A 25,720-nucleotide genomic window follows, 5' to 3' on the forward strand; every position below is an offset into this window, starting at 1 on the left:
CCTTATTTGTCAAACAATGGCCATGGATATAATTATAGAATGTGGGAATTGGAAGGTGCCTGAGAATAGTGTGTTAGAATGTCAGAGCTGAACAAAACTCTTAACACAGATGTGTTCGTGCTGAAGGAGGGCGCTGGAACCAAGAATTCTAGAAATAAAAAGGGGAATTTAGAGATCCTGTAGTCTTGTTTTCCACAAGGAGAAATACCTGTGGGACATCAGGCTGTGCCTCCATAGGCTAGTTTAACTGTACAACTCAGTATGGAGTCAGGAGCTTTGTTTCCCTGGAATGGAGGACCTCACCGATGATCCACCATCCAGAGATGGTTTTACACTGACTTATCCAGACCCTCAGGTGTGCCCTGCTGCCATCAAGGGCACAAGTTTAAGAAATATCTGGATAGGGTTGTAATCTGTTATAATGGAAGGGTTTTTCCTCAGTGTAAATCTAACTGGCAAAAGGCAGTATGTGTAGCAGATGAGAGAGCAGGCCTCAGAGACAGGCTCAAAAGGGCCACTGCTGACACATGCTGACTGATCATGTGATCCTGGGCCATGGACTTCTTCTCTTAGTGGTCTGGGCAAGAGGTGGCAAACACAAGTGCAGCAGGAGCCAGGACCAGATTAAAATGTAACTGGGAAACATTTAACAAAATACAACAGAGCACAAACAGCTGTGAATTTGTGGTTCTCCACGTCCATATGCTGCCTGCCAGCAGGGTCCATCTCTACTCAACTCTGACCCCCTGCTCTGCAGTGACAGAGGGAGTGTCTTCAGCAGGAGTTCAGCCACACGTCTGGCCTCTGAGAGGATCAAACCCAGAGGCACCTGGACCCCAACTGAGCCCTTGTCCTTAAATCCACAGCTGGGTGAGTGCCACAAACAGAGTTCGCTGGGGTTCTAAAATTGAATCCCTTCACCTCAGTGTTTCTTCTTACAAAATGGAAGCCAAGCCATAACGAGGAGGGAAACAATAGGGAAGACTTCGGCCAAAGCAACGAATGGGCCCTGGTTGGGTCCCTAAGTGCAGCACGAAGAGATGGGAAGTTCACTGGTGCCCGTGCTGATACTGCTTTGTAGTAGATTTAAGTGATTTGGCAAGTGATGATGCCTTCGAATATGGACCTGCCTGGGTGCTAGTTCTAAATGAAGAATGAGTGACAAGATCAGACTTTTCTCTTACAAGGAATGGCAGGGAGAACTATAGTGGGAGGCAGAACTGAAAAAAGCAAAGGAAGACTGACCTTGGGGGAATGGCCAAGCCTTCAGACACACTGTTACTCCTGGTAGATGTGGGCTGGGACAGGCAGGGAGGTGTTCACTGGTCTTCTCTGCCCTCCTAAGTCCTTCTTACAGCACTTCTGGATATCAACCTATCTGCTCTATAATTCAGGTCTGGGTGAACAAAGCTGTCTTTTCTCCTGGCCGCCTTCTTGCCATTAGGATGACAGTTCCAGGTGATCTCTAGCCCTGTCCCCTGCCGTGCCCCCACCCCCTAGCATCAACTTCTTCAGACAGACATGGACAAACAGACACACACACACAGCCCAAACAAGTCTGGGAGGCTGATGACCTGGGCTGATGACCCAGCTCAAGCAGCTGTGCCTGGCAGCCCACAGAGAGAGCAAGGACAGTATGTGGAATGCCAGTCTCCTTCTTTCCCTAGGCCAGGCAGTCACATCTCAGAGGTGAATGGTCTCCCTGTAGCCACCCTCTGGAAACAAGCATGGGGAACAAAGAAAACTGGGGAAAGAGGAGGAACGTGGCTGGGCAGACCAGAAGGTGATACTGACGTGTTCAGGACATAAAGCACGGTGTGAATGATGTACGGGATTAGGTGTATGTTGCTCTCTCTGCCGCCACCTCCTGTGTCTACGCTGAATGACTGTTCCATGGCAAAACGGAGGAAGAGTAACTTGATGTCGTGAACATTAAGTTGATAAGTGGGCTCACGCTGTCCCGTGCACTCCTGGAGGTATGTGTTATGTCTGGGGAAAGCAGAAAGAAAGATCAGGAGGAGAAGAAATGGAAACATTAACTGCTTATTTTAAAATGTTACCACCCCCTCTTTGCAAATCCAATTCCAATAGAGCACTCCTTTCCTACCATCTCCTACTAGGCCCAGGCCAGGCCAGCCTGCAAAAGTGATTCAAATGGATCAGATCAGCAACAGATTTGCAGGTGAAAGGGGGGCTAGAAAGCACAGAAAGGTATATGAAATTTTCACTCTTCTGCTTTGGATCTTAATGTAACTAGACTGAGTAGAGACACATAGAGAAAGAGGGCTTTGCCAGAGGAAATGAGCTATTTGGGGGAAATTTGTGAAGGGTAAATTTCTACAGGACACATCCATTCTCTCTTCTGGAAGTCAAGCCTGGAAAACGAGGGTTTGGGATTAGACAACAACCGAGGTCCCTTCCACCTCCAAATCCTATTATCCCATAAGAGGAAATAGGTCACACTCCTCTTTCTGTCCTTCTACCCAAGGAATGTCCCAGATTCCTTTTGTCATCCCCCAAACTTCTATCCCAACATTTTTTACTAGTGTCTTCCTAATAAGAATTCCCACTTCATCCCTTTGTCTTGTGAAATAAAGCAGGAGATTCACTTTAGAGACTCTTACCCCAAAGGGCTAAAGCCATAGAAGAGGTCAATCATAAAAATAACAGTAATAGCTGAGGTTTATATAATGCTCTAAGAAGCACTAAAGGGGTTGAGAGTGGAAAAAGTTTAAGAAGCCCTGCTTAAGGTTTGCCAAGTGCTTTACAAACATCGTTCTACAACCTCATGTTATTCATATCATCCACCTCCACGTTACTAAACTGTGATGTAGGTGAGCTCTGGGAACTGCTTTGGGGACTGCTATCTCGATGTTTCTCATGGGCATGGGGCAGAGGTGGGCAAAGGCACGCTAAATACCATGCAGAACTAAGCCTGCTTACCCACACAGGCTCAGTTCTCTGAGTGTGTTGAGCCACATCGAGTCACAATGTCGGTGACACCAAAGCCATCTTCGGGAAGCCCGGAAGCCACCAAAATAATGACCAGATACAGCCTTCATCACCTTGGCAAAGCAGACAGCTTCTGACCAAGCAAGCAGAAGGATCTAGTTTGCCCCTGACACATGTGATAGGTAATGGAGCGTGGGTCTTGGCATGACTAAACTATCAACTTCTATCATCCAGGTTTAGGCTAAAAAAAGATAATTGCTCCTAGCTGACACTACCGTTACTGCCAGAAATTTCCTACCAGATGATGAAGAACTAGGGACTCACCTTGCCAAGCAAGTGGCAAAAGCTGACTCTGGGACATGGGGTCCCCAGACCGGGAGAAGTCCATTGCACTTGGTGTTGGCATTCTGAAGGGCCGCACTCTCCCATTCTTCTCGCCCTCGGGCCAATCTATGGAGATAAGGGAAGACAGGAGAATGCTGGGTCCTTGTGAAAGACAGGGTTCCAGCTGAGGTGGGCTTCAAGCTGGATCTCAAACTGGGCAGCCCCCTAGAGAGGTGGGGAATGTCCTCCCTGGTGGCTGCTGATGGCACTACATACAGGTCCATTTTTCAGTCACACTTCTACAGTGTACAACTGTCAAAGCCTGGCTCCCCTGCAACAGCTGACTGAAGCCATGGGTCAGTGTCACTGCTATAGACTGACAGTGGAGGAATGACCAATGGAGCAGAACAAACTGCCCCCTCAGACTGACTGATCCAAGTCACAGCACATTGGGAGGGGGGCCAGAGGCAGAAGAGACCCGCTTTTAGAGCTCCGGCTCTCTCTCTTGTTAGTCAACTTGGCTTCACTTCTCTGAGACTTATTTTCCTCCTCTATAAAATGCATATAGTGATTCTTGAACCATCTACTTCTTGCGGTAGTTATAAAAAAAGTATTCTGTAGAGCATAAAACACCACATGAGCTGTTACACAGACTTAGAAACGACTTCTTGCTCTGCACTAGGTGGTGGCCTCCCAGCAAGAGGAGTGCCCCAGTTAGGGCTGACTCAGGAGGCCACATGGGGTAGGATCTCAAACATCTTCTTACTTCCTCTCCTCCCAGAACCATCTAGAACCTCCTAGAACCCTTGGTTTCCTTCAAAGCTCAGCTCAAGTATCACTTTTTCCAGGAAGCCTTTCCCTACTCTTCCCTAACCCCAGTTACTAACTAGTGCTGCCCTATACCTCCAAATTAACTTGTCTTTGTTTTGTATATACTTATATGTGTACATGTTACTTCCTCTGATAAAATGGGCAGGAACTAGTTAACGTTTCTATCCCACCAAGGCTGAGGACGGTGTCAAGCACCAGATCCTTCATAAATGCTTGCTAACCAACTGGTATTTCTACAACCCTGACCAAATCATTTGACCACTCTCGGCTTCAGATTCCTCCCTCTAAAAAGAAGGGCTTGGACCAGAAGACATCAGTAAGCCCTTTAAGTTCGAAGTCCTAGGATTTGGCATGTCCTAAGTGCCTGATCTGGGCTACCTTCTCTTCATTCTCTCAGCTACACCAAGGGATCTACTTTTTTCAAATATCTGTGGTAATGCTCAGAGTTGACTCTGCCAAGAGTTGCTTCTTTGACTAGGATTATGCCATAAAGCTGCAGATAATTTGCACAACTAACAAAACATGAAGAGAACTGCCTTACTGGATATGCTTCTTTTGAGGAGGGAGTAGGGCTTGTGTGCCTTCTCCCACCTGGAGTAGGGAATACCCCTACCTTAGGGCTTGAGTTCTTGGTCTTGGTGACCCTGGGTAACATGGAGAGAGGTGGTGCTTAGTGCAATGCCTGGCTCATAGATCAGGAAAAGGAAGCCTATGGAAGTAAACTTGTATGTGATGGACCTATGGAACTTGGGACTTTTTGAATCTTAAGACCAGTGAGTATCCTTTTAATGAGTGATAGACATATTTTGGTTCAGTATAAGGAAAAAATTTCCTAATAACTACAGTCCTTTAAAACTTGGTGCCTTGGGAAGTAGCAGGTTCTCTTTACTGAAGGTCTTTAAGTAGAGAGTAGATGGCTACCTGTTAGGGGTGTGGTAGAAGAGTTTCCTACTCAGGTATGGGTTAGATTACACGTGGAAAGAGTTTAACTCAGAGTCAGCAAAGCTGGGGTCAAATCCCAGCTTTTGACATCTACCAGATGTCTTTGAGCCTCTGTTTTCTCCTCTGTCAATATTATCTCTATTAAGATAATACTAATTACAGTGCCATTCACACAGGTCTGTTGTGCATGAAGCACTCTGCTGACCTTCAAAGAGCCAAAGAAATGTCAATGATGATGATGAGAGGCAGTGCAGCGCAGGGTGGCACAGGTGTAGAAAAGGCACCCATAGTCTAAGAAGTCAAAAGGCCATCACATCCAAGCTTACTTCCCTGGGCTTCTTTTCCCTGATCTATAAAAAGGGGATGAAACAACTCAATGGCATATACCTCACAGGCTTAATGTGATGAAAGCCCTTGGTAAACCTTCCAGTGCTGCAGAACCCGAGTTGTTATTCTGTCTACCCTAGCCTCCCAAACCCTGCCCTGCTGCTTCGGAGGGTATTCCATGGGTCCAACCTCTTGCCCTGCCCCCACAGGCCTTTCCAGAAGTGACAGGAGAGGTGAAAGACTAAGGAAACCTGTCCTAGCCTACCTGACAGCAGCCAAGTGACAGTCGTAGTGGACGATGTTGAAGTGGGACACGGTGCTATAGCCCTGCTGCTTCCGGGGCTTATTCTCCAGCTCTTCCAGCGCCACTCGCTTAGTGAAGGTGTAAATGCCCAACACCTTTGCAGGCTGTAAAGGCAAAAGCAACTCAGCAGGGGGAGAGAAGTCCTAACAGCTATCCCAAGTCAGGGTTGCAAAGGGCAGTGAGAAGCAAGAGCCAGCATTTGAGGTTCCACTGGTGAGAAGAGAAGCCTTGCTTGGATAGAATAGAACTGGACACTGGTCTCTCCTGAGCACAAAGCATATGAGGGGAGGTAGCCCAGAACTCAATGGACACCCACAGGATGTCTACACTCAGGGAGAGGTCCTCTACACAGCAAGGACAGAAATAAACCTGAGCTGTCAAGGGAAGTTTTCCCTCCATGTTTAAATACTAACTGAAAATGCCCTCTTGGAATGATTTGCCCTCCAAAGCCATATGGCCAATTCTGAAAGAGCCTGCAATACGGAGGGTCCAGGAGGTGCAATGGCCTTCATCCCAGAGCGCTTGCCCTTAAGTGGGCTATATTCCAAGGAGAAACCCAAGGCAGACAGACACAGACCACTTTTTAAGCCTCTCAGTCAGGTGAGTCCCCACTCTACTAGAGGCAAAGAAAGGTAAAGGCTTGTGTTAAGTGAATAAAAAAAATGAGGAGAGATTCTGATTGTCCTCCTAGGTCACTCCTAGATGGTAACACCAGTTTTCTTCATGTCATTAACTAGGGGGACCAAATCTATGGTAAACCTACATGTCCTAAGACTATGATCAATATGACGCAAAATAACTCCCCAGAAGGGGGATGGTCACTTCCAGCAACTGGCAGTGCCAAGGCCATTTTCCCAGATAAGCTGAAACTGGTATGTCTTGTAGTATATACCCAAGCTGCCCTTTGGAGTCACTGTCCAATCAGCCCTTCACAGTCCTAGTCTCTAGGACCTTCGTGGCCATACCTGGAACTTGTAGCCCTCCCTGCAGATGCAGCAGGTGAGGCCTGGCTCTTCAATTAACTCCTCCATCTGCTTCAGCAAGGCCGTCTTAGTCACAACTTGACCCTTCTCATTTGTCTGCAGAAGGAATTTCAGTCAGGATTGAGAAAGTCAAAAGGAGTTTCCACCCAGCCTGAGAAAGCAGAGGAATGGAGATGACCTCTGGCTGCTCCCACTTGCTGGTGGCATTACCTGCAATCTCCAACGAGGGTAGAGAGGAGACGGTGCAAAGTGCCCTTGAGTGTGAAGCCCGGCTCTGCCACTCACAATTTGTGTGAGCCAAGGCAAGTGACCTCACACTGCTATAGGCCTCAGTTTCCTCCTCTGTTACAAGAAGATAATATTTGTACTACCAGGCACACAGGTCAAATGAGCTAATGTTTGTAAGGTGCTTTGTCAACTCTAAAGAGTCAGACAAAGATAAGAGTAGGGAATAGAAATCTGACCTGGGATTTCAGTGGATTGGGGGAATACACAGTGAGAAAACCTTCCTACAGTGCAGGCTGGCACCTTCTTCACAACTTATCCTCCTGTCCTACAGAGCTGCCTGAGTGAGCAGGTAAATGACTTGCCCAGGGTCACAGAGCCAGTACAAGTCAGAGACAGGACACATGCTGGATAAATGTAAAAGCAATGACAGTGATGGGACCAGTTAAAAGCATAGGCTTCCCCTGGTGTTCTACCCTTTTAGACAAAAGTCCCACAGGCAAGTAGAACACAAACCCTAGCCAAGAAAACACTCCCTTCCTCATGCCAGGAGCTACCACTCACCTCCCTACCCAAGCACAGAGAATGGAGGAAGTATCTACCAGGGTCCCTGGCCTCAGACCCACCCCTGCCCTGTGTATAGAAGGCCCCAGCTAAGACAGAGGAGACAGCCTGCCTGTCTTATTAGCAACATGATGAACAAAGAAAGAAGTGGCCAGTGGAAAGAGACCTGGGTTTGGAGTCAAGAGATCTGGGCTATTTTGAACAAATATCAAGTCCCATAGCAATGCTCTACAAGGCAGTATAGGGCAAAGAGCGCTGGTCTCGGTCCTAAGACGGACATGACTTTGGGCAAGTCCCTCAGTTTCCTTATCTATGAGAGACAGCAAAACGCCACCTACTTTCCAGTGTTGCCAGAAGGAAAAAGCTTCAATGCCCTGAGGCCCCAAGTGTCTGTAGTTCTCTGCTACTCACTGGGGTACTGGGAGGGGGTACCCAGCAAGGCAGCAGCACCAGGCATAAGAGACAGAACACTGGCTTTAGACCCAGGCCCTGAGTGTACCTTCCAGCTCCCACACAAGTATGGCCATGGCATTTCTGAGCCTTGGATTCCTCATTTATAAAATGTGAATAACACTTGCCCTATCTCAGCATTGTTGTATAAACATGACAATGAGGATAACAGACATTTGGATTTGTTTTAAGGTTTTCAAAACACTTTAGATACTCTTCCCAATACCCCTGAGGTGCAAGTATGATTATCAATTTTTTTCAAATATGGACACCAGAGCTGTCCAGCTCACAGCCACACAGCAGGTCCTGAGCCCAGAGCTCCTTGCCCAAATGATATGCTGCATCAACACAGACTGCACAGTGTTCAGGGAGAGGAAGGGCAGGGGATGGCATGGTGGCATTACCGTCATGCCCAGGGTCCCCAAGGCTTTCTGTCTCATGGCCATGGCCATACGCTTCTTCTCTGCCCGCGTCTCCTTTCGGGCTGCATCGATCTTCTTGTTCACCTCGGGGTGTTCTCGAAGTGCCTCCAACAAGTTCTCAGCCAGTGTCCCAATTCCCTCGTCGCTAGACACCTGCTCCAATTTGTGCAGGTTTGTAATTGAGTCTGTACCAATTAGCACCTGCCACAAGGTCAGAGTGAGACATACCTCTGGTTACAATGAGAAGATGCTTTTTATATAAACTCCCAAAATTCTGAGCACCAAAGGAATGGTTCTGAGTTTACAGTTAACACACCCAGTACTGCCACTCTGAAATCTTTCAGAAAGTAGGTAAAAACAATGGAACTGAATTCCTGTCCTGGTTCTACTCCCTGCTACCTCTGGAGCCTTGGAAAGGTCACTTTCCTTAATGGGTCTCAGTTGCCTCCAGTGGAAAATGAGGGGACTAGATTAGATCCTTTCTAAGGTCCCAGTGTAGCCTGAAATCCTGTGCCCAGTATCAGACCCTTTGGTTCTCTCCTTAAAAGGCCACAGAAAAATATCAGGAGATGGGAGTATCCACAGAAGATCAGCAAGCCAGAAAATAGGACCAACTGAGGAAAAAAAAAAAGTATCAGCATGACATAAGCTGAAGAAGAAAAGGCTGATCTCACTAGTCATGTGAAAAAAAATTTCCCAATCACTAACAATGAGAGAAATACAAATTAAAACAACTCTGAGGTTCCACCACACACCCATCAGATTGGTGAAGTTGACGAAAAAGGAAAATGACAAACGTTGTAGAGGGTGTGGGAAAACTAGCAGATTGCTGCACTCTGGGCAGAGATGTAAAGTGGTAGAACCAATTTGGAAAATAATTTGGAATGATGCCCGCAAAGTTACTATACTGTGCATCCCTCTGACCCAGTGATACCACTAGCAGGCTTATACCCCAAAGAGAACAAAGAGGAAAAGGACCTATGTGAACAAAAATATTTATAACAGCCCTTTCTGTGGTAGCAAAAAGACTGGAAACTAAGTGGGTGCCCATCAATAGCTGAATAAATTATGGTATACAGATGGGATGGGATGGGATGGAATGGAATACTACTGCATCATAAGAAATGACAAACTGATGAGGAGTGAAGAAAGCAAAACCAGGAGAACAATTTATACAATAACAACATTATGAAGACAAATAATTCTGAAAGACTTATGATCAATACAATGAGCAACCATGACTCCAAAGAAATGATAATGAACAATGCTATCTCTCTTAACAGAAGGATGATGGACTAAATATGCCGAAGAAGACTCATGTTTTTGAACATGGTCAATGTGGGGATTTGTTCTGTGTCAATTACATTATGTTATAAATATGTTACACATATTTGTTACAAGTAGTTTCCCCCCCTCTTTTCTCAATTTATGCGGGGAGCAGAAAGATGGGAGAAAATGTTTTTAAAAGGAGGAAAAGGCTGACTGATTAGATTAAAAAACTGCATATACAAAACAGCATTTCTCATTGGCAATAAAGTGCTTTTTGGCTTGAAATATACTGATGGAACCTATCAGTGCTGGTCTTAGGAAAATGTAACACCCTTAGGATAAAAGAGTATATGTGGGGAAAGGGTAAGAAGAAATTTTCGAAATAAAGTAAGACTATACTATGTCTACTTTCATAACAGAATGTGTGCCCACATTAGGGATTATTTTAATACTTGACTAGGAAAACTACTATTATCAATGACACGTTATCATGAAAACCCTATTCAAAGCATTAAATAATCAAAAAGCATTTATTAAGTGCTTATTATGTGCCAGGCATTGTATTAGGTGCTGAGATCAGGCTGGGAAACATGGATGTAAAGGTTTAGATAAAACAGCACATTCTAATAGCTTGTGCTTTAGGCTAGGAATCAGGATACTTCACTTCTAACCTCTGCTAAGCCACCATGTTTTCCTTGAATAAGATGCTTAAGTCTACGTATCTCGATTTCCCCATTTACAAAACAGGGATTTTAAATAGCAAAAAACTGCATGAGGATAAATAAAATAGTCATGTCATTTGTGAAAAACACTTGGAACTCTTTGGAGGTGAGATGGTAGATAAATCAAAGTTAATGCTATAATTTTCTTCCCTGAAGGTGAACAAAAGGAAATCGACTTGATCTGGAGTAAATATAATAAAGAATTCTGCCACCGTAAGCAATTCACTAAGCTGCTTACCAAGATGGGTTACCAAGATAGGGTGTGGAACTGTTTTCACCAAAGAACCCTCTTCTACAGATCCAGACCTGGACTGGTTTAGGTACAGACCTATCTGGAGGCAGAGGGATGGACCAATTAGTTCTGAAATCAGCCATCTGCCTGAGGCCAGTCATAATTTGTGCTGAGCTATGGACAGCTGGAAAATAGTAACAGCAAAGGGATCCGGGAGTCAGGCAGCAAACAGAAAGGTAAGGCGCTCGTTCTGAATAAAGCCTCCAGGCTGACCAAGAGGACAAAAAGGTAACCAGGCTCAAGAACACTGGCCACCAGGTGGTTTTCATGCTCAGGTGCTGTAGAAAGAAGTGATGGTCACCCATTGGTCTTGTCAGTTCCACCCAGAGGGACCAATCAACAGCTACTTATCTCACTTTTAAGATTTTTAAGATCTCTACAGACATGGGCTTCCTGAAGAGCTCAAGGCACTTTCTGTAAACTATATCTTGCAGTTCTTTGGAAACAGAGAGAAAATCTGGCTGACCTCTGCAGTCCTTTTCTGACCTGGAAATCTTACATTCTTCCTCACAGTGGTGACATACAAATCATAGCAAGTTATATCTTGAAACCTGAGGAAAGGAAAGACTCGCTCCGTGTTGCTCAGGGATTCAGTTGCAGAGCTGAGAAGGCTGGTTCCTGGGCTCCTTTTCTTTCTGGTATAAAAGACAGGGAGCATGGGCTCCTCACCTGGGTGGAAGGGTGCTGAATGGCTAGCCCACGAAGAAGTCTTAAGATGAAGGGGAGGGCTGGGCGAGATAAAAACTTCTTCCAAATGTCAGCATCCAAACTGCAAGACAAAAGGAGGTCCTCAGCAGCAGTTCAGAAAAACTAATGAATCCCCCAGAATCAGAAGGAATGTGCCCTCCCTAAGGTGGGCTCTGCCCATCAACGGCCAGCTTAGCTTGGCTGCCCAGAAGAGCCACAAGGTCCAATCAGGCTGAGGAGGCCTTGTCTACACAAAAAACCCCATGAGGCAACACAGGTAAAGCACTCTGCAAAACTTAAAGCACACCATCGGTGTCACCTGTCACTACTGCTGCTGGTACTCTTCCCTTTCCCCACAAGAACACTGGCAGCTTTACCTCGGCAGGGATCATTTCCAGAGGACGGAGGTCCCAAGCCTCTACTGCACGCTAGGTGTGAGATTCTCTGTAGAGTTGGGGGACTGTGGGCTGGCTGGCTGTGCTGAGCTGCTCTTTTTATTTCTTATTCTCTGCTCACTGGGTGAGGGAAGGGGACGCTATGTGGGAAAGGAGCCTGCCAGCTGAAGGCGAGGCGGCCCCTGCGCTAGGCGACACTTACTTCTTTGCGCCAGGGATGTGTTTCTTCATGTAGTCTAGGGCGCTCTGTGTCACTCCCTTCTGGAGGATCAGGTCCTTCAGCTGGTGCCCATTGCTGTTGTTTTTGATGCCAGCAGCTATCTTGCAGAAACAGTCCAGGAAGACTTTGTCGTCACCAGTGTGATCCTCATCATACCTAGGAGCACAGAGAAAAGGGGCAGGAATCAAAGATCTGCTAAGAGTCTGAAGCCCAGAATTGTCCATGCTGGAGCCAGAAGAGTCCTTGGGGACCAGATAACCTAACCCTGCCCCCCCACTGTACTGAGAAGGAAAGTGGGGTCAGGGAGGAGAATAAGCTTGCAGAGGGTACCCAGAGGTCAGCAGGTGAGCTGCCAGCTAGAAAGTGTATACCACCCCCCAACCCCCACCCCCGGACAGCTGTCTCAGGAATTCTGGGCAGAATCCTCCTCCATTATATACAAGCTCAGAGAAGCATACTTGTCAAAGTTGCAGTATGGCTTGAATCGGTCCACCAGGATCTGCATTTTCTCCATCTCTCCAAAGGACAAATATGGGATAATTCGCAACAAGCCCTGAAGGACGCTGGGATTAGAGCGCACAAAAGTGCTATTGATCTGGTCCAGCAACATCACCAGCTGGTCCTTGTCACCTGTCAGGAGAAGGTTGCCCTGAAACAATAACCAAGAGGAGTTAGAAAAGAGACATCCTATCAATGGTGCAGGAAAGATTTTTTCACCCCATTCTTCCCAGGTAACTAGGCCTTTCCCAGCCCCACCAGAGCTTGACTGGCCCCAGAAGTAGGAACCCTGAACACCCCACTTCAGTGAAAATATCCTGTAGGAGGCCCCCAAATTAAATCAATCCTAAACTCTCAGACTTGGAAGCGTCTTTAAAGGTCCTCAAGTCTCATCTATATCTGAGCAGAAATCTCCCAGGACACACCCAGCCTTTACTTAAAAACTTCTTGCAACAAGGAGCTCAGAACCCCACACCTAGACGATGACATTTGTAAAAGGATAGTGGGATGAACCTGAGGCAGCACTTCTAAATTCTCCAGTATTTTCAAGAGTCTGGATGCAGCACTCTAACCTGAGCCAAGGGAAATGTGGAATCCCTGAGGATTAACTCTGGGTTCAGAGCCACAGACAGGGATGACATAACTTCAGGAAGATAAAGGAGAAACTCAGTGGCTATTGAGCAAAGTGACAACATTAGCGGTTTGAGTGTCCCTAAAACCAAGGGTTTGAGAGCTGACCTGAACCAGTCCAACCCTATGCAGTAAGGCAGTGGTGTCAAGCTCAAACAGATCCCTGGGGGTAGCACGATGACTTAGAAAATCACAAATTCCCATTATCTATGTTGTAATGTATTTTTATTTATTTTGTTAAACATCTCTCAATGTCTTTTTAATCTGGTTCAGACAGCACTTCCTGCAAGGCTGAGTTTGGAGTAGACTTTGCCTGAGCCCTCTCAAACAGCACCTGTGACCTGACCGGACACTCCCCCAGCTCTCACCTTGTCCTCACTCAGGGGCTCGGCATTGGACTCGTCCAGAATGATCTCCATGATACTGAGCACCTGCTCTGCCACAGCTGCCCCTCCACTGTCCTTGCTTTCCTGCTCCGCCACCAGGGCCTGGGGAAAGAAGATGCCATTATTTGGGCTCTTTACCCCGCCGTGCTAACAGATCCAACCTCTCCTTGCAGCCCCTTGATAGGCCTATTCACAAAACCTCAGAGTTGGAAGGGATCACAAAGGTCATCTAATACAAATGGTACCAAAATAAAAATTCCCCTTGTAACATCCTTGACAAATAGTCTGCTTAAAGCCCTCTAATGAGAGAGACCCCACTACTTCCCTGAGGCAGCCCATTCCATGTTTGGACAGCTCTAATTGTTAGCACAGCTCTAATCTTACATTGAGCCTAAATATGCCTCTCTGCAACTTTCAATCCAGTTTTGCCCTTTGGGGCCAAGTGGAACAAATCTAATCCCTCTTCCATACAACACTCCTTCAAATATTTGAAAACAGCCACCATCTTTCTCTCCTATTAAATGTTCTCTTCCTCAGGTCCACTCTCAGGGCACTAATGCACAGGATGGGGTAAGGAAGGGGAAGAAATAAAGTAGGATTGAGGGAGGTGAGATGGCTTCAAAGACCCTTTCTGAAGCATTACGAAAGAAAGGAAAATCACATCGTGGTGATGATGTTTCTAGAAGTTAAAGCCAGCTTAAGGTTTAGGCTACATAGCTGGCTATCGTCTCATCTTGTCTTTGTGTAAATTCAGGAAGAGGATAATGTGGCACTTGGTGCCACGGGGAGGAGAATGTCCTGTTTCTTCAATCTGAAGAGATAATAGGAAATAGCTGGAAGATGCTGCATTCATTCTAGAAGGCTGCTTCAGAGACGGAGCAAATGACCTGGGTCACAAAGTCGACCTAACAAATCAATTTAGGCTGTTTCTTGCCAATCTCCCCAGAGAGCTAAACAACTAGCAGAGAGGAAATTCCAAGGTCTCTCTCCCTCACCCTAGCCTTCAAAGGCTTTATGTACATAACTCTTAGTCCAGTCTCTTTACCAAGTTAAGAGTGCCCAGCATGACATTCAAAGTGTTCATCTCAAGCTTGACCAGCTGCTGCCGATTCACTTTCACCTTCACACAGTAACTGAACAGTTTAAGCAGTACCTGCCAAGAAAAACCAGGTAAATTCTACAACATCTGAAAATGGAGAAAGACTAGGAAATGATGAGTTGCTAAGCTGTATGAGGCTGAACTGGTCTTAGAAGTAGTGGCAAGTCATGCTCAAAACAATTATAAAATCCATCAAATACGTGGCGTCAATTTACCAAAGCACACTCAATGCCTGTAAAGATACACTTCTTAAAGAAATATAAAAAAACAATAAAAGGAGTTAATTCAGTGCTCATGGATGGGCCTTGCCAACATAAAAAAAATGACAATTCTAACAAAATTAATCTATAGATTTAATGATGTACTAATCACACTACCAAGGAGATACTTTACAAAGCTGGAAGAAATAATAACAAAATTCATTTGGAGGAACAAAAAATCTAGAATAATAAGGAAATGCTGAAAAAAAGTATGAACAAAAAGGGGAAATCTCAAACTATATTATAAAGTAGTAATCATCAGCTTTATTTTTGCTAAAAAATAGAAAAGTAGGTCAATGCTAAAGATTAGACAAAGAAGAACAGAAATAACAGAACTCAACAATCCAGTGTTCGATCAATTAAAAAACAAAATTAGGGAAAAACTCTCCATTTGATAAAAAATTATGGAAAAACTAGAAAGCAGTGCAATCAAATTAGGTTTAAATCAACATCTTACACCAGATGCCACAATAAATTAAAATACACAATCTGAATATTAAAGACCATAACATTAGAAAAAATTAGGAGAAAAACAGAGCATGTATCTTTCATAGATTTGGCTAGGGGATGAATTCTTAACCAAATAAAGGACAGAGGTGATTACAAAAAATAAAATGAATATGACTTGAAATACATGAACAAAATTAATGTAACTAGGATAAGAAGAAAAGCAATGAACTAGGGAAACAAATTTCCAATATGAGCCTGATATCCAAGATATATAGGCAATTAAAAGAAATATATAACCAAAAACCATTCCCAAATAGATATAGTCAGAGTATAGCAAAAACTAATTCTCAAAAGAATTTTAAAACTATAGTAGGATGACTGGGAAAACAAGCCACGTTATAGTTCTGCTAAAGGGCTGGCTTCTCCATGGATCAGGGGCATCCCCTCTATCCCAGCAGCCAGTGCACAGAACCCTAAGGTGTGCCTGCTTTGAAAAATGCCTTTATCAATTTCAACAGGCATGTGGCAATGATGATAAAACTCATGATCTGTGAAGCTCCCTGAATTACAGAGGGAGAAGTACAGGGATCCAAAGACACCGTGGCAATCATTATGTGACCTGGGGTAAGCCTCTCTGTATTTTGCTCAGCCTTGTTATATGTCACTTGTTTTCATATCTCTGGAAGATTTAAATGATGGAGGAAATGTTTGTGAGGCTCTTGCAAATCCTCAAAATCCAATAAAACAAATAATAATGGAATGCTTGAATAAATGTTTTAACTATAATCCTAGCAGACAAAAATAAAAAGGTTATAACAGTCCTAAAAATTAGCTTAAGTACAATTATCAGCTGAAAAAAAAAACAACAAGTAAATAGTTATTCCACTGCAGTGACCAAGAGAAGAGTCATTATTCCTTAGTAATACATAATTTTCCTTATGCCTAAAGGCATAAGTGAAAAAAGGTGGAAAATGCTCTGAGAAACCGTATGGGTCCAAAGTCTTCTTCCCAAGTTCTCCTTCATAGGGAGGGATTAGTGACATTATGCTGCCCTCTGGAGCTAAGCTGAATTACTGTCACATGCCACTTTTCAGAGTCAAAAGGTTACCTCAGCTCTTATTCACCCACTCACCGTCAGAAGATGTCGGCCCTGTTTGAAATCCTTGATTCCAGCCAGTCTGTTGAGCATGCAATCCAAGCCCCCACATTGGGCCATCACGCCAGCCATCTTATATACCTCTTCCTCATCTTCTTCTTCATCTAAAGAGAGGGGACCCATGTAGTGATGAGGATGAGCAGGAAAGGAGTCACATCTTAACTAGGCTTACAGATATTTTCATTACCTACAACCTTGTCTCCTAATAAACAGAGAATTACTCAAAGGGGCCCAGAAGGGATATTATATGCAACTGTTATGTTTTACCCTCCACAGGAGAATTAAGGCCAGAGCTAATCAGAGCAAAGCCTTTTGACTCTATGTTAGTCCTCTGTTCAAAAACCTTTTAAGGCTCCCCACTATAAATAAAAGAAAAACTCAGTCTGGCATAGGAGAGTTCCCACAATCTGGGTGTAACCTGATTTTCAAGGCTTCTACTTCCAACTACTCTCTTTCATGCTCTTAATAAAATTGGACTATTAGCTGTTTCCTGATTTCATCCTACCTTCTCCCACTATTCTGCATCTGTGTAGGCTGCCCTGATGCACTCTCTCCTTGTTATTGTGGGCTGAAATTCTTCTCCTCCTTCCAGGATTATTTCAAGGTCGTCTTCTACAAAGCCTTCCCTAATTCCTCCAGTTGAAAGCGAGCCCTCTCTAACCCTCCTCAAATTTCCCAGCAGTTTGGTGGAAAAGAAGATAGGGCACTGGGCCTGAAGCCAAGAAGACTTGAGTTCAAATCCTGCCTCAGACACTTATTAGCTATTTGACCCTGGGGAAGTCATTTAACCTCTGTTTGACTCAGTTTCCTCATCTGTATCTTGAAAGGTTGTTGTGAGAGTCAAATGAGATGATGAATGTAAAGTGCAAAGCACAGTATAGGCACTTAGTAGGCAATTAAAATGCACATTTTACCTGGCTCTCCTTTATCACGTTCTACAATGAATCATACTCATTTCTATTCATGGTATATTCCTCTCCTCTCCCCTCTCCTCAATCAGACTGAAAGCTCCCTGAGGGCAAGGACTATATCATTTTTCATCTTTGTATTACTGTTGCCTCGAACAGGGCCTTGTACATAGTAAACTTTACTATATGCACCCTGAATTGATGAGAAAATGGGCATCATTAATCAGTTAACAAGCATTATTAAATACCTTCTCCATGCCAGGCACTGTGCTAAATGCCGGGGATACAAAGAAAGACAAAAGACAGCCCCTGCCCTCAAGGAGCTCCTAGCCTAACAGGGGAGACCACAAGCAAATGAAACTGAGGAGAATCAACAAAGGGAAGGCACAACCATTGTGGAGAAAGGAGAAAGATTTCTTCTTCTCTCCATTAGCAAAAAAAAAAAAAAAAAAAGGATGAGAGCTCAGTCCATGGCTATGCTTATAAAAGGGCTCCACAGAGAGCTATGTCTCATCATCTCTCTAATTATTCTGGGACATAATAAGCCTGGCAAAAACTACAATGCAAGTTTCTCCTGAGTTATAGAGAAAGCAACCCTCCAAATTCTTAGAAAAATTCACTAGTGCAGAAGGGATGGACTTTCAACAAGTGGAGACCCTGTTTTTTTAGCAGCAAACTCCAGATCACTTGGAATGGCATTTCCTGAGACAATGATACCTGTGGTGGAGTCCAGGGACTCAATGAATTCCTCGGTGGCATCACCCAACAAGCCCCTCATGCGATAGATGATCCTCATGGGTTCTCCCTGAGTAGAGAAAATGGAAAAACTACATTCACTTCTGTGACAGTTTCACTTAGACACCCTGATCTCATTCTCAATGGTGAGTCCTGTTGGGCCTTAAGATCTAGACTCTAGGGGCAGGATGGAGGATCATGTCTCTCTTGAGGAAAGCCCTTCCATTTTGTTGTGAGAATGAGTCAAGAGTCAAACACAGAATGCCATAATCCTCATTATCCAGACACCAGAATCAGAATCACCACAAAATATGGGCCCCAGTGACAGAGCACCGTCCTCTAGGCATTATATACGTAGCAAGATACAGGTGTAACCCACATGACGTTTCCCTGAATTATGTCATTTTACAACAACGTCATTAATATATTGTAGTCCAAACCTAACGCCATTGAAGAGACCAGATTTCCCAATAAATGTAGACTGGATGGTTAATGATAAACCAAGCTATTGCCTAAGCCTGAGTGATATTAATTCCTTTGTGTATGCACAAACATTAATTTTATAGACCAGCCCATTTAAACAATAAGTGAAAACCCATTCTATGGTTTCTTCATGGAACCAATGAATGTTAGGTGGGAAGTAACATGTTTGGCATAGTGGACAAAATGTTGGATTTGAAGCCAAGAAGATCTAGTATCAAAGCCCCATCTCTGATACCTATTATAGTGTGGCCATAGGCAAGTCATTTAATCCCTCTAAGCCTCAGTCCCCTCATCTGTAAAATGGAGAAAATAATACTTATAGTACCTAACAGAATTGTTGGGAGGCTCAAATGAGAATACATACACACACACGTACATACATATATGCATGTAAATATGTACATATATACATGTAAATAGGTACATATATGCATGAATATGTATGTATATGTATTTTATATCTTTGTGTATGTGTACATATGTACATCTCTTTGCAAACTTTAAGGTTCTATGTAAATGGCAGTTATTGTTACTATCCTCGTGTATACACGCATGCATGCACACGCATGTACATATAGGTGTATGTGTGCAGATATGCCTGCAGCAAAATGGGAGTTTTTCAGTTTCCCTTCTTACAATGAAATACCACACCAACGATCAGTCTTAGAGAGCAGCTGTTTCATGTAAGAAGTGATCTAGAACTTCCCACCCATTCATTTCTTCCAGAGAGAAGGCAGACCCCTGAAGCAAAAGTAAGAACTACCCAAGGAAGCATGAGGAGAGGCTAATTAGAAGAAAGAGCTTTTTAATTAAAGACAAGCCTTTGTAAGTAATCACAGACAGGAAAAGAAAACGATAAGTCCATCCGTTGCCTAAGGAGGGAATGGGGGCTCTAACCACACTCTCACAACAGGCAAGAGTTTAACTCTTTAGCCCCTCTCCTGCCCAGGTCTTGCAAAGAAGTGTCAGACTCAGACTTTCAGAAAATCACAGGACTTTTCTGAGGCAGCTTTGGGAATGAGGAGCTGAGAAAGAGAAAACCTGTTAGAAAGCTTCATGAAGCCTAACGCAGACCAAGCAGTTTGCTTAACATCACCTCAAATACTCAAGCCCAAGGGAAGATCTCAGGGAGAGCCCCTCAAAGGCCTGCTATAGTTCAGCAATGAACACTACAGGAAACCTATCAGCACCAAAGCCCAAGGAAACAAGGGGAAAAAAGGGCAGGTCTGAGGCAATGGTTATGAGCCTGCAGACTGGCCAGAGGACTTGAAACCATGGTCCAGAAACATGGCTAACAAAAGCAAGGCAGAGAAAAGCTGCTCCCTGATGGTGATGTCCCACAAGTCTGGTGTTTCCCATCTCAGCCAGGCAGGCAAAACCAAGTGCAAAGCCCACAGTGGTGGCTTGAGGGAAGGTGGATGAGGGGTAGGGGTGGAGGTGAAGACACTGCAAAAGAAGGAACAGTGCAGGGAGAGAAAAACACAGGAGGGAAGGCAAGATCAAAGAAAGGGATGGGAGAAGGAAAGGAAAGGAGGGGAGGGGACAGACTAAGGAAGAGAGAGAAAGCAAAGGACAGCATGGAGATAGTCTCATGTTGCTGAAAGCAAAAGACCAGAACTAAAGGTCCACAAAGAAGATCCAGGGCACTGCTCCCTTTTCCTCACACCAATGCAGGAAGTGCCTGTTTGGGGTTTTGTAAAATGGGGGTGCCACTGCCTGACGCAGTATAGTGTTCCAGGGATTACAGATCAGTCACTGTCCCAGAAAATGCTATGAATTAACTTCTGCAAAAAGGTTTCAATCTGAAGAGGAGGGAGGCAGAAAAGTGTGCATGGTCATAGTGCTCATTCTTACAGACAGCACAGGCCAGTCTTCCAAATCCTCACGGCTGCCACGCTAGAGGAGGCTTGTGCCTCACGCCTCCCGTAAAGTCCTCTAATCTCCTGAAGCTCTTATACCTCTACTAGTCTGCAGCTAATTTCCTCAAAAGTAGGACAAGACGCCTGGTTTCCATCCCACCAACCCCAAGCTGGAGAAGTGCTCTGTAAGTGCTGATACCAGCACCACAGGCTGAGTAAGAAAGCAAGAACAGACCTCATTTGTGGGGCACCAGACCTTCTTATAAACCTCTACTACAGGAAGATCCAAGCTGATGATTTTATTGTTCACCAGGAGCTGAAAGGAAAAGTAAATGGCTTGTTACTCCTAATGATTTCCAAGCAAGTCACAAACAGATAAGACTCATCACACCATGGAGGTGAGACCCTGAATAGGAAAGCAAACAGGCTGTCTCTGCTAAGGGCACAATGTTTTTACACTTCTGACCCTAAACTAACTTAGAGATAAGGAAGTGGGATAAGCAGGTCTCCTTCCACCATCTTTCTCCTTTGAGCAATGTGATTATAGTCAGACCAAAGAGGTCTCCTTCCCATCAGAGGCATCAAATCCATAACTAAGTACATCTCCACGGAGACTGGAGAGAACACTCAGAGTAGTGTTTCTCAGCCACTAATCTGAAACTAATTGCTACTTGTATGTAAACCTTTTCCTTACTTCTTAAAAGCGATAACCTTTAATGCTGCCTCCTCTCTTTCCTGACCCAATCTGCTGCACAAAATGGTCCACAGGTGGGGTTTGAGATATTTTAGCACAGCAGAGTTTAGGTTGAGAAACATCAATAGAAAGCATTAAATGACTACAATGTCCCTGAGTGGGCAGCCCTGCCAGGACTCCCGTGCATCTACCTCCATCCCACTGTCATCTTCCAGCAAGGCCACCAGATCGCAGTCCTGGCAGATCTTGTTCTTGATGTCCCTCATGAGAGGCCCGATGCCTGGCTCATTGCTGCTGTAAGGGTTGCCAGGCATGCGACCCTGTAGGAAATCTTCCTGCTGGGGATCCTTCTCAAGAGTCACAAAGAACTCAGTTACTTCATTTTCTTCCTAAGGAACAAAGATAATGATGGGGTCAGAGAAGCCTAGAAGCCATCACATCTGAGTGTGCTAGCAAGCTGCCTTGGTGTCTGGACTGCCTGGGTGGGGTGTCTAAACACAAGGACCCCTTTTACTGAACTGATGACCCAGGGCTGCAACAAAACGCCCTTAGAGGTGGGATACGGAGAACTGCCATGTGTGTTTGAAAGGAACTGACTAACAAGGTTTTAGGAGCTGCAGATCTATGCCTCACGTGAAAAGGGCCAACAAGGGTTAAGAGCAGAGGAAGCAGAAGAAGGTAACAACAACCCTGTCTACATGATGTGAATAGGGCTATGACAGGAAGCTAGAGTAGGTTACCTGGAGAATTCCCCATTCTTTCTTCATGCACTGGTCCAATAACCTACTAGGCTAGAAGCTCCCTAAATTCTTCTCTATATTAAATATTAAAATCCCTCCTGTGCCTAGTAAAACCCATCTGACACCCAAAGGCCCTTCCTTCAGGGAGCTACTGCTGATGCTAAAATAAGGGTCTTCCTTATTCTTGACCAACAGGGGAAGACCTTTGGCTCCCACAGAGGCCTCTACTCCTTTGTTCTTTCCCTGATGCCTCTAAACATTCCTCCATCTTCCCCATCCGTCATGATAGCACCCCTCAAGCTGACACCCTCTGTCTTTTCTTCCTGTCACGGCTGGACTCTTAGAATAAGCTGTCTAGACGAGCTGCCTCTACTTCACTTTCCAGTCATTTTTGTCTTTGGCTGGCTGGCTTCCAAGCCCACCACTCAATGAAACAGCTCTCTTCAAGGTCACCAATGGTATCTTTCCTGCTAACTCCAATGGCGTTTTCTTAGTCCTCACTCTTCTTGACTCTTTCTGCAGCACCTGCCACCCCTGACACTTCTTCCTGGATACTCTCTCCACTGTTCTGCTGTGCTTCAGCTCTCATCTTTCCCTCTAAAAGGGGCTATACTCCAGGGCTCTGCTTTGGGCTGGGCTCTCTCTCTTCATGATCTCATTATGAGATCTGGTCCAACTGTTCCACTGGTCCAACTACCACATCTCTGGAGATGACTTCCAAATTTACATAGCCAGTCCTCATCTTACTGAAGAGTCCACATCTCCAATGTCCACTGAACATCACCCCCTGATTGCCCCATATGCTTACATCTCAAACAAAACTCATTAGTTTTTCCTTAAACCCAAATCTTTTCATCTAATTGTCCTCTTTCAGTGTGGTTACCACCATTCTTCCAAGAACCTCAGTCTACATCCTTGATGTCATTCTCCCCTTTTCACTCTCACTAGTCCCCAATAACCAATCAGTCACCAAGTTCTCCGATCCCACTTCCGTCACATCTGTATCTGTGCCCTCCTCTCCACTTACACCACAGGCACCCTAATTCAGGTATTTATCACCTCTCACCTAAAATATTACAATAGCTTCCTAATTATTTTCAATGTATCTAACCTCTCCCCTCTTAAATCCTCCCCATAGCTGCCAAACTGATGTTCCTAAACCAGGGGGTGGGGAACCTGCGGCCTCGAGGCCACATGTGGCCCTCTAGGTCCTCAAGTACAGCCCTTTGACTGAACCCAAACTTCATAGAACAAATCCTCTTAATAAAAGGATTTGTTCTGTAACTTAGACTCAGGCAAAGGACCACATCCAAGGATCTAGAAGGCCACATGTGGCCTCAAGGCCCCAGGTTCCCCACTCCTGTCTAAAGTATAAGTCTGACCATGCCATTCCCCTGCTCAAGCAGCTTCAGAGGTCCTCCATCACCTGTGGATAGGTCATCAAACACAAGTTCCTGTTTGGCATTTACAACCCTTCACAGCCTGGCTTTGGCTGACCTTTCCAGGGTATGAATATATAGCAGCCCCCCCTCACACTCTCTGCCTTAGCCACACTGAGCTGCCTACCATTTGCCACACATGCGGCTTCATCCCCCCACCTTTCTGCCTTTGTACAGGTTCTCCCCCATCTACCCCAGCTCCACCTCCAGTGGAGGCCCTGGTTTCCTTCAGTCTCCGGCTCCAAGACCCTTCTGGAGTTGTTGGTAACCCCTAGATTGTCTGGCACTTATTTGGTGCATGTATTCTGCATATTCTGATATTACTTCCCTAGGTCTATGCTCTTTCTCCTGACAGAATGCTTTTTGAGAAGAACAGGCACTGTTTTGTTTCTGCTTTTGCACCCCTAGAGCCTGGCACTAAGCCTGGTGCCCAGGAAGTGCATAGTGAACTGATGTGCCCCAGTTTGGGGAAAATGCAAACACAAAAGTGAAGAAGAAAAAGGAGAAATATGGAGACTCCTCTAGGTCAGTACTGCTTTCGGAACCTATTGGGTGGAGGGATACTAGCAGATCAGGGCCTTTAAGGACTGACTAATATCTGTAATTAATATCAGGAATTTTGGGGGGGAAGGGGGGAGAGAAGGAAGTAATGCATGGAGTTTCACATTACAGCCAATTTGTTCACATTCAAATTAATAGGCGAAGAATGGATTTATCGCCATTTTATGTCACAGGATCCTAAATAATAACTAAATGGAGAGTCTTGGGCAGCCATAAGGTCATCTCCCACCCCTTCCATCTCAACCCCAACTCCAACCTTTCCTCCCTTGCTGCCAAAGTGCCTTGCACAAGGCCCCCAAGGAGTAGCTGCTCACTTACAGGATAGATGATGCTGCAGAGCCTCTCAAAGATGAAGACAGGAGTTCGGTAGTCATCCAGATTGTAACGCTTGGCTGTTTCAATGCACACTGCCATGAAGGCCTTTGTTTCTGATTCTGTGCCTGCCAGAATCAAAAGGACCAGTCAGTTTGGAATGAGCTTCCCTCAAAGTCTTCCTGCAACATCCCAAGCCACGAAATAAAAAGGAATTGATCCAGGAAGCAGCCTAACTGGTTACTCACAGCATAGGCTGAAAGGTTATTAGACTGTACTCTACAGTCCCAAGGTCACGTGAGGATAAGATTTTGGGTACCAGTAAAATTATGAGCTTCAAATGGAAGGATTTAGCTGAAAAGGTCTCAAACCAGTTCAATACAAGAGCTCCAACCAGACTGATGGAATGTGAGAAAAATCTAATTCCAGGCCTGAAAATTTACAACTGCAAGAACTGGTACTGCCTCCAAAAAGGAATTTCTCTCTTTGACCTTTGGGGAACTGAAGACATTCTCCTTGATCCCACCAGGCTGTAACCCCTCAGACCTCACACAATACTTGGTTTTGTGCCTCCTGATGACCACATAACATGTATGATGGTTACCTATGGTAATGTCCTATGTCCCAAGTAGGCTGCAAACTCCTTCAGAACTAATGTAAAGCTGGCATCCCTTTCAGTGCTCCCTTGACATGGTGCCCTAGATGTGCAGGCCCTGACTATCTGTTGTTACCTCCACCTCTGTGGACCTTTTGGATATCCTGCCCATGCTGACACACTGAGCTAACAAAGAGGCAAGGGGCTGAGGCTCCAGGCCTCAGGGCAGCCCTACCTGTGGTCATGTCCTCTAGCATCTCCAGCAGCATATCCTGGGTCTCATCAATCAGCTTGGTCCTCTGCACGACCAGCTTACGCAGACACAGGTAGCCATTTAACACAGTGCCCACCAGGCGGCTTTTGAAGTGCCGCTTAATGGACTCCACTTCAACAAAGGAGGAAAGTAGACCTATAGGACACAGGAGAGAGCTGCAGGAAGCCTGGCAAATCAGCTCAACATTTCAAAGTCAGTATCAAAGAGAAACTTCAGACTTAAATCTGTTCTTGTTGCAGAGGATAAGGTATGGGACAGGAAGCCAACACCAGAACTCATAGAGAATCAGGTGCACTGGCTCCAAATATATGTTTCTATTTCAATAGCAAAGAATGCCCATTAGAAGAGCTGGGCAGTTAGTTATACCTGTGAGGCTCTTGAGAGCATATCCCTGCTGTAAGTCAGTGCTCAGTGTGGCCTCCTCCAGGGCCAACAAACGGGCTATTTCCTAGAAAGGACAATAGGAATGGTCAGCGCAACATAGTAACAAATGTCACCAGCATGCCCCTTCCCTGAGGTCTACCATGCCAACTCAGGACGCTTACATCAGCACCTAGAACTCGGCTTTTACTGATCCAAGATGGTTAATCTCTTCTTCTCACCGGCCCTGAAAGGTCCCTTCCAGAACCTAGGGGCAGTTAATGGACCTTCGAAGCAAATGCTCTATGAGAGGCTAGTTCAACAGTGGTGTAGGGCCCTGAGATTCTCCCAGCTTTCTGAGAGAAAAGGAAA

General features: G+C 45.1%; 1 protein-coding gene across 2 annotated transcripts in view; it reads right to left on the minus strand.

Annotated features, from left to right (window-relative positions):
* UBR4 (ubiquitin protein ligase E3 component n-recognin 4) overlaps nucleotides 1–25,720 on the minus strand; it is a 146,169-nt gene that overhangs the window by 15,225 nt on the left and 105,224 nt on the right. For both annotated transcript variants that reach the window (XM_036746948.1, XM_036746947.1), the window contains 17 exons: nucleotides 25,355–25,436; nucleotides 24,950–25,123; nucleotides 24,126–24,247; nucleotides 21,259–21,456; nucleotides 20,609–20,689; nucleotides 18,014–18,101; nucleotides 16,365–16,492; nucleotides 14,469–14,576; nucleotides 13,406–13,525; nucleotides 12,368–12,558; nucleotides 11,892–12,065; nucleotides 11,277–11,376; nucleotides 8,307–8,525; nucleotides 6,646–6,759; nucleotides 5,642–5,784; nucleotides 3,277–3,402; nucleotides 1,795–1,989 (listed from right to left, as the gene is read on the minus strand). In XM_036746948.1, the coding sequence (XP_036602843.1) occupies nucleotides 1,795–1,989; nucleotides 3,277–3,402; nucleotides 5,642–5,784; nucleotides 6,646–6,759; nucleotides 8,307–8,525; nucleotides 11,277–11,376; nucleotides 11,892–12,065; nucleotides 12,368–12,558; nucleotides 13,406–13,525; nucleotides 14,469–14,576; nucleotides 16,365–16,492; nucleotides 18,014–18,101; nucleotides 20,609–20,689; nucleotides 21,259–21,456; nucleotides 24,126–24,247; nucleotides 24,950–25,123; nucleotides 25,355–25,436 (2,363 nt within the window). The remainder of the gene's footprint in view (nucleotides 1–1,794; nucleotides 1,990–3,276; nucleotides 3,403–5,641; nucleotides 5,785–6,645; nucleotides 6,760–8,306; nucleotides 8,526–11,276; nucleotides 11,377–11,891; nucleotides 12,066–12,367; nucleotides 12,559–13,405; nucleotides 13,526–14,468; nucleotides 14,577–16,364; nucleotides 16,493–18,013; nucleotides 18,102–20,608; nucleotides 20,690–21,258; nucleotides 21,457–24,125; nucleotides 24,248–24,949; nucleotides 25,124–25,354; nucleotides 25,437–25,720) is intronic.

The sequence above is a fragment of the Trichosurus vulpecula genome, chromosome 2 (assembly GCF_011100635.1).
Source record: "Trichosurus vulpecula isolate mTriVul1 chromosome 2, mTriVul1.pri, whole genome shotgun sequence".
Lineage (NCBI taxonomy): Eukaryota > Metazoa > Chordata > Mammalia > Diprotodontia > Phalangeridae > Trichosurus > Trichosurus vulpecula.